Source organism: Cnephaeus nilssonii, assembly GCF_951640355.1.
Source record: "Cnephaeus nilssonii genome assembly, chromosome: 20".
Lineage (NCBI taxonomy): Eukaryota > Metazoa > Chordata > Mammalia > Chiroptera > Vespertilionidae > Cnephaeus > Cnephaeus nilssonii.
Genome location: NC_137091.1, coordinates 42,524,685 through 42,533,499, shown reverse-complemented (window position 1 = coordinate 42,533,499; position 8,815 = coordinate 42,524,685). Strand labels below are relative to the sequence as shown.

The 8,815-nt window shown below is 49.5% G+C and overlaps 1 protein-coding gene across 2 annotated transcripts in view; it reads right to left on the bottom strand.

The window, feature by feature from the left end:
• Nucleotides 1-293: 293 nt before the first annotated feature.
• The window catches only part of HIF3A (hypoxia inducible factor 3 subunit alpha), a 33,100-nt gene continuing 24,578 nt past the window's right edge, over nucleotides 294-8,815 (bottom strand). For both annotated transcript variants that reach the window (XM_079800214.1, XM_079800215.1), the window contains 2 exons: nucleotides 8,577-8,655; nucleotides 294-4,466 (listed from right to left, as the gene is read on the bottom strand). In XM_079800214.1, coding sequence (XP_079656340.1) covers nucleotides 4,369-4,466; nucleotides 8,577-8,655 — 177 coding nt within the window. In that variant the 3' untranslated portion in view covers nucleotides 294-4,368. The remainder of the gene's footprint in view (nucleotides 4,467-8,576; nucleotides 8,656-8,815) is intronic.

Genomic DNA, 8,815 nt, shown 5'->3' with positions numbered 1-8,815 from the left:
TAGGTTTAGAGGAGAGTCTGATAAGATCACAGGAGTCAGGTTTGGCAGGGGGCCTGACAGGGTCAGTGCGTTTTACAGTCACTCCATTGTAAATATTCCGAGTGGGCAGAGTGCTTAGAGCTGTGACGGGGACTGGGGCACCGTCTGGAGGCCGTGGGGGGATCTCACCCAGCTGGGACAAGCAGGAAGACTGTCTGCAGGAGGGGACGTCTGAGCCTGCATCTAAAGTATGAGGAGATGAACAAGGGAAGAGAGGGGTAGGGTGAAAGCTATTTAGGGCAGAGGGAGCAGCAGATGCCAAGTCTTGAACGTGGTTTTTATCCCTTTAAAATATTCCTATGTGGAACGCCGGAGAGGGATTATGAGGGTGATACACACAGACATGACAGAAGAGGCACAGCCGTCTGCACATGAATCTATAGACATGCAATCTCACACACACACACACACAGAAGTACAGAAAATCACGTCACACAGACATCCGTACATAGAATTAGAGTGTCAAACAGTTCTATGCATGTACACAGAATCTCACCACACACACACCAGAACCAAAAAATAAACGAAAACCAAACAAATCACAGTACTCACATATTCAGGAACACAGAAATCCGAAGTAACTAGAAACACATTAGGCAAAAGTATTTCACTCAAACTAATACATATATGTAGAAGGAATTACAATGCCCTCCTCACATAGGTTCATAGAATTATGTCACAAAGACACATATACGGTATGACATCATCACCAGACACGTTACATAGACCCACGTAGGAACAGAGTCACATACATGTATACAAAACCACAAAGTGACGTGGACACCTGTCACCCAGGGCAACCACACCCCCTAAAGTAAACTCCACAGATGAGCCCACACACAGAGTTCTGGTGCCCACCAAGGCGAGGTCTTTATGGTGGTACAGAGATTAGGGGGTTTCAGAGCCAGTGTGGCTGGCCCAGTCCCTTCCCGTCCCCCAGCCTAGCACAGTGTTATTTATGGAGGGCCCTGTGGGAGGGAGGGGTGAGTGAGACCCTTCTCCCCCTATAGCACCCATCTGGACAGGCAATTCCCTGAAAAACAAAAACACAAAGTGAAAAGTGCCCTTCAGAAAGGGGGTGAATTGGGCTGAGGGAGGAAGGCCTTTTTCTGTGGAAGACCAAGAGTAGCACCATCGTAGAAGGGGGTCTGGGGACACGAGTGGTGGCAGAGAACTGAGGAGTCTTAGCCTCACTCCCCACCTCGAGATATATGGATAGGGCTGTGCGTGTGCCTGTGCGGCTGGGGAAGTCTGGGTTGTGAACCCCCCAAAGAGGATGAGGGAGCCCTAGGTTCCCCACATACCTGGGGTAAAATAAAAGTAAATGCATATCTGGAGGGCTGAGGTGGGGAGTCGAGAGAATTTAAGGATATGAGATTGAGAATGGAAAGGTTTGAGCATGAAGTCCACGAGAAGAGAAACCTGGAGGATCGGGATCTTGAGTGGGAAGACTTAAGAGAGTAGGGTCCTAATCTGTGGTTCAGTGGTAAGGGCATCAGCCAGGCACCTAAGGGGTTCTGTTTTTTTTTTAATTATATATATACTAGAGGCCCGGTGCATGAAATTTGTGAAAGAGTAGGTCTCCCCCAGGCTGCTGGCACTGGCTTCCCTCTGGCACTTGGGACCTGGGTTTCCCTCGCAGCCCTGTTCTCGTTGGGAAGGACCTCCGGTCTAATTAGGATAGTATGCTTTTATTATTATAATTGATTTCAGAGTGGAAGGGAGAGGGAGAAAGAGAAACATCAATGATGAGAGAGAATCATTGATGGGTTGCCTCTTGCACACCCCACACTGGGGATCGAGCCCGCAACCCGGGCATGTGCCCTGATCGGGAATCGAACTGTGACCTGGTTTATAGATTGATGCTCAACCAGTGAGCTACACCAGCCAGACTGGGGTTCAGTTTGATTCCTGGTCAAGGGCAAGTTACCTGGGTTGCAGGTTTGCTCCCTGCCCCTGGTCAGGGCACGTGCAGGAGGCAACCAGTCAATGTGTCTCTCTCACATTGATTCTCTCTCCCCTCTTCTCCCTCCCTTCCACTCTCTCTGAAAAGCCGTGGAAAAAAATATCCTCAGGTGAGGATTAAAAACAAGAAAGAGAGTAGGAATTGGGGCAAGTTGAGTGGAGTGAGAAGACCAAAATAAAGTTAGGTGGTTGGAGTCTGGAATCAGGGAGGCAGGAGTTGTAAGATTCAGAACTAGAGGAATCTATAGGGTGAGGTTCAGATTCTAGAATCAGAAGCATTTGGAGGCTGAGTTCTAGAACCAGAATTTGGGTCTGAAATCAGAGGCAGTTGGCAGCTGTGAGACCTAGAACCAGAAGAATTTATACTAGTAGAGTAAGGACTAGAATTAGAAGAAGCCAGAAGACCAAGTTCTAGAGGGGTTTTGGAGTCATAGGATCTAGAATCAAGAGTTGGGAGTTGTAAGGCCTAGAACCAGAGAAATTTATAAGGCAAGTTCTATAATCAGAAGATGTTTGAAGTCTGGGTTCTAAACTCAGGGTAATTTGGAATAATAAGATCTGGAGTGAGGGGAAATTAGAGACTGTCTAGGACCAAGGGACTTTATAGTATGAGGTCTGGAATCAGACACGTTTGAGACCAAGTTCTAGAACCAGAGAAAGGGGAGATAATCAGATCTAGAATCAGAGGGCCCTGGAACTTGCAATGTCTAGAGGTTGTGTGGTCTAGAACCAGTGAATGGTAGAGGTCATAAGATCTAGAATAAAAAAGAACTAGAGCATGGTGTCCGGTTTTGGAGGTATTGGTTATAAGATCAAGACATAGAGCCCAGCCGGCATGGCTCAGTGGTTGAATATCCACCTATGAACCAGAAGGTCATGGTTCGATTCCCAATCAAGGCATATGCCCGGGTTGTGGGCTTGATTCCCAGTGTGGGGCATGCAGGAGGCAGCCAACCAATGACTATCTCTCATTATTGATGTTTTATCTCCCTCTCCCTTCCTCTCTGAAATCAATAAAAATATATATTTTTAAAAAGGCATACAAATCAATTTTCTTTTTTATGAGAAAAGCAAATCTTGAGTGTAGAAAGTTTAAAGGAATGAGCTGGGAATCATGGGATTTAGAAATTAGAAAGTCTGGATTTGGAACCAAATGTGTTACAGATTAGGAAGAGTAGAGCCAATAGGAAGCATGGGGTTGTGAGGTCCAGAATCAGAGAAAACACAGTTGTAAGATCTGGAACCAGCAGGAATTGGAGAGTGTGACATCCAGAACAAAGGAGTTTACAGGGAGAGGTCTAGAACCAGAGAAAGATTGAGTTCTAGAACCAGGGTATTCTAATGGTCAGAGGCTCTAGAGCCAGAGGGAGTTAGAGGTTATGAGGTCTAGAATCAGACAACTTTGGAGACCATGGGGTATGAAAATAAGAGTTGGAGGTAATGACGTCCAGAATGAGAAAGAGCAGAAGACTGAGATCTAGAATCAGAGGGGTTTGGAGGGTGCTAGGCCTACACCAGACCATGTTGGAGGTTGTGCAGTCTGGAAAGAAGGTAGGGAGTTGTGCATTCCAGAACCAGAAAGGTCTGAGGTTGTGCAGTCTGGAGCCAAAGACAGCCTGAAGTTGTGTGGTCTAGAACTGGAGAAGGCTGGAGGTTGTATTGTCTGGAAGCAGAGGAAGTTGGAGGCTACACCTGGAATAGATTCAAGAATAAAGTCAGTGACCAGGCAAGGCTGGGGGCAACAGAAGTCCAGAGTGGAGGAGGTAGCCAGGTAGGCAGAGCTAGGTGGCTGCTTGGGAGGCTAAGGGCTCGGTGAGAAATCACTGGGTCGGGGGGGGGGGGGGGGGGGGGAGGTCTGGCCCAGGGGCTCCCCTCCCCATTGAACCCTGAGTGGGGGTGTGAAGATCAGAGTCCCACATTCTTATGGACTCCAGGCGATTCATAGCAATTAAAAACAGCATGAAAAACAAAAATAAGAACAATAATAACAGAAAGATAGATGGGAAGAAATGTGATTGATTATGGTTATCAATACACCCCAGGGCCTAGAACACAGACCCCACCCCCAGCCTCCCACCCCTAATTACCCAAAATGAAGCCAAGAGAGTTGGAGAAAGAAATGAGGTAACCAGCATTAAGAACCCCAAGGGAAGTCCTGAGAGACAGAGGAGGAAGGGGCCAGAGACCCCCTCCCAGAGGTCACTGGGCTGAGACCACCCCAAAGAGCCCCCGGCTAGGGGAGGGGGGCAGGGGTGACGACTGAGGTAGGCCCGAGGTGGGCAGGGGCCACTGTTCATTGGCTGCCAGCTTGGAGTGTGGTTGAGGTCCTTTCTGGGAAGAAGAGAGATGGGAAGAGGAGCCGGCTCAGTGGGCCTGGGTCAAGCTTGTCATCGGCTGGAAGTGGCTTTTGGGTTGGGTGGCGTCCTCATCCGCGTAGAGACAGAGCAGTGAAGGGCCCAGGCCTGTGGGGGGAGAGAGAAGGTAAACCAGTGGGGAATTACCACCCCCACCCGTCAGCCCTTCTTGACAGTTAAAGTGGGTGGTGAGGCAGGCTCTCCTGGATTCAAATGGCAGTGAAGTCTTGGGCAAGTTCTGCTTCTCAGGTGTCCAGGACATTTAGGACAGTGGGTAAGGAGCCAGGCTCTACCTGAGTTTGAATCCAGGCTCTGCTGTTTACTTGCTGTGTGACCTGGGGCAAGTGGCTTGACCTCTCCGTGTCTCAGTTACCTCATCTGTACAATGGGCTAATAACAGTGCCTCTCTCCCAAGACTGTCGTGAGGAGTGCATGAGTGAATCCCTGTGAAGTGCTCTGAACAATAACTAGTGCTGTTGCTGCCTGGAAAACCGAGATACTTCTGTCTGCCTCATTCATTGAGCACTGGACAAGACATGCCTCTATGATTCATCTTCATCGAAAAGAAACAGCATGTGGCCAGTCGGTTACTGAATTTCCCCAGAGCAAACAGGATGTGGGGGGTGGGGAGAGGGTATGAGAGCTGTGCACGTGGCTGGTAGCACGTGTTCCAGGAAGATTCCCCTAGCCTAGACAAAGGGAGGTGGAGACAGCTAGAAAAGGCCTCAGCCCATTTTTTAACTTTTTTTTAAATAACCCAATAGAGACCATAAGACTTAGGCGACATTCGGAATAGGTTGTAAACTCCACAGTGCTCAGCCGATGAGTACTCGTGCAATAGGATAAATATTGCCTGTGCTAGCCAATTCCAGTGTGCCTGCCTCAGCGGACAGCTCCCCACTCTCGAGTCTGTCATCTGAATTCGGACAGGTGAGCATGTTCTCGCAGCACCTGTGCGCCAGGCACCGGGGACACGGCAGCGACCAGGATGGATGAAACTCCATAACCTTGTGGGCCTGGCATTCCAGTTCCGGGAGTCGATTAGGTCATGTGTGTAAATTTAGCACACATCTTGGCAGGGTGAGTGTTAGATAAATGTTAGCTCTTCCTTTACAAATATATACTGAAGATCTGCTCTGGGCCCAGCCACTGGCCAGCCTGCCCACACAGCAGTGACCAAGACGGGCCTGGCCCTTGCCTTCACAGGGCTCACACCCACAGGGAGAGGGAGAAGGCAGCCGATTACCAAATAGCTACCCAAACACCTATGTAAATATGGTCTGTGATGAGTGCTATGAGCCCTGAGCTTAGGAAGTTGGGGGGCGGGGGCATGTACCTCAGTTGCAGGCTCCTCCCTGGTCGGTGTGCGTGCAGGAGGCAACCAATCGATGTGTTTTTCTCACATTGATATTTCTGTCTTTCCCTCTCTCTCTTTCACTCTCTCTAAAAATCAATGGAAAAAAAAAAGAAGGGAAAATATCCTTAAGTGAGGTTTGAAAAAAATAATTGCCCTAGCTGGTTTGGCTCGGTGGATAGAGCGTTGGCCTGCGGACTGAAGGGTCCCAGGTTTGATTCTGGTCAAGGGCACATGCCTGGGTTGCAGGCTCGATCTCCAGTGTGGGGCATGCGGAGGGCAGCCGATCAATGATTCTTTCTCATCATTGATGTTTCTATCTCTCTCCCTCTCCCTTCCTCTCTGAAATCAATAAAAATATATTTAAAATAATAATAATAATTTTTTAAAAACCTTAAAAATAAAGAATGCAGTCATTAGGCAAAGAATAGATGGAAAAGCATTTCAGGTACCCAGATCAGCACATGCAAAGGCCCTGAGGCAGCCTCCACAAGCAAGATGATTTAAAAGTCATTGCAATGCCCTACAGAGGCCCTGTGTAATCTGCCTTACACCTCTCCCCCCTCCTCTCTCTGCTCCCGCACACTGGTCTTATTTCCCCCAAATAAGACAGATACACCCCCACCTCAGACCTTTGTGTTCACTGTTCCCTCCCTCTGGAACGCTCTACCCCCAGAAACTGTCACGGGTCCCTCCCTCACCTCCCTCAGGTTTTTGTTCAGACGTCACCTTCTCAAGGAGACCGTGCCTAATCATAAAATCGAAATCCCCCACCCGGGACTCCCTTTCCCTTTGTATGCATTATTTTCTCTAGTAGCACTTCCTGTCTCCTGCACGCTTTACTGTATTTGTTTCTTCGTTCTGTGGACGGAAAAAGGCCACATGCTAACCTGACTAGCTCAGGGGAGGCCTGCATGGCGGTCTTGCAAACTCAGAGACCTAAAGTCACCACAAAGGATGGTCTGAAATGAAAACTAACTAAAAGCAGTTATGGTGGCTCGTCATGTCCTAGGCCTGTATCTTCCCTGACAAGGTCAACCATTCCCTTAACGGAGCCCGTTGTCTTTTTGCATCTATGGTAACATATAAAGAAATGTCAGGGTAACTTGTAACTGCCCTGTTTTCCAGACTCCTCAGGGCACAACCAAATGCCCTGGGTGCCAGAACAGAGACCACAAATTCCTTCCTTGTTATTGTTATCACGTTAATTATTGACGGTTAACTATCCTGCACCCACCTAAGTAAAAGAAGTATGCCTATCATTTTACTTTCTATCCAATTCCAGAATTGTCCCCCTCTCCCCCTTTGCTTTCTCCTGCCTCTCTAATCTATCACCAATGGATTTCATGTAACCCACTTACACGCTTCCTTTGAATGTAATGTATAAAACAAGGTGGAAAACTACCATTCTCTGGAGCATTATCCCAATACCTTGAGATTTTGCTTCCTGGCAATTGTCATGAGTTTGGCTCAAACTCACAAAAATTCTTGACAGGTTTGCTCTAGCCCAGTGGTCGGCAAACTCATTAGTCAACAGAGCCAAATACCAACAGTACGATTGAAATTTCTTTTGAGAGCCAAATTTTTTAAACTTAAACTTCTTCCAAGCCACTTCTTCAAAATAGACTCGCCCAGGCCGTGGTATTTTGTGGAAGAGCCACACTCAAGGGGCCAAAGAGCCGCATGTGGCTCGCAAGCTGCAGTTTGCTGACCACGGCCCTAGCCAGTTTTGCTCAGTGGATAGAGCACCAGCCGGCGGACTGAAGGGTCCCAGGTTCCATTCCGGTCAAGGGCACATGCCCTGGGTTGTGGGCTTGATCCCTGGTGGGGGACTTGCAGGAGGCAGCTGATCAATGACTCTCATCATTGATGTTTCTCTCTCGCCCTCTCCCTTCCTCTCTGAAATCAATAAAAATATATTAAAAAAAAACTCTTGACAGGTTCGAATGTTTTTAGGTTAACAATTCGGAACCGTCTCCCTCACTAGAATGTCAGCTCTGTGAGGGCAGAGATTGCTGTGTTTTGTTCACAGCGTGTCTCTGGCTCCTAGGACCGTGTCCGGCACTTCCTGTGTGTTCTCTCTATATACACATTTGTTACGTGTATAAAAGGACAGAATGACTCAAAAGACAGTAACTGTGGCCGAAACAGAGGCTGTGAAGCAGAGTGTGGTCTGAGATGAGGCAGCAGTCGGACCCCGGAGACGTGTCTCTCTGAAGGGCACTAGGGGGCCACGGAAGGATTCGGAGCAGAGGCAGCCAGGGTCAGCTTGGTGCTTTGAAAAGGCCTCTCTGGCCGATGCCTGGAGGTTTCAGGCGGAGCTCCGGCCGCTGGCAGCTGTGCCGGAAGATGGTGTAATAGTTCACAGGCCGGAGAGCAGGCTGTCCCGCTCGCTGCCCTCTGCGGAGGTGCATGGAAGCAGCGTGGCACTGAGGCAGGCGTGTAAGCGTTTACTATAAAACAGGGCTCGTGCTAAGCCTGTCCTGTGTCACGGGTCCTCCAGCCTCTCCCTGAGGTAAATGGATGGGGTGGGGGTGGAACTGAGACTCCAGAAGCAAAAATTGTTTCCCCTAACCACACAGCTGGTAATGACTGAGGTGTGACTCAGCCCCACGGCGTAATCAGACACAGGCCTCAGGAGGTCTAGGCGTGGGGCTGGGCCCAGATTCCATGCCTCCCTCAGGCCGCCCCTCCCCCCCAGAGCCCCTGAGAGGAGGGAGGGGCTGCATATTTCCAGCAAGGTCACCTCCAGGCACTGACAGCTGCCCATCACCTTCAGGCTTGCCTCACCCCTTTCTCAGCCCCCAGGCACCTCCCCTCCCAGAGGGGACCCAGGGCGTCTGCATAGCTGGGCTGCTACTCACCCAGGGGCTCATTCAGTTCCAGGAGGTGGGTGCTGGGATCCTGCTGCCTCCCTGGGGCCGGTCCTGTCAGGAGGAAATTCTGCAGGGCAGAGACAAAACCAGCATCATCATATCACTATCCAAGGAGGCAGGATGGTGCAGTGGTTAAGGGCACTGTAGGGTTCAGTGGCTGCTCATCAGCTCTTTGGGAAGTCACCGTCCCAGACACCCTCCGCATGTCCCTCCAGCCTCGTGGCCCC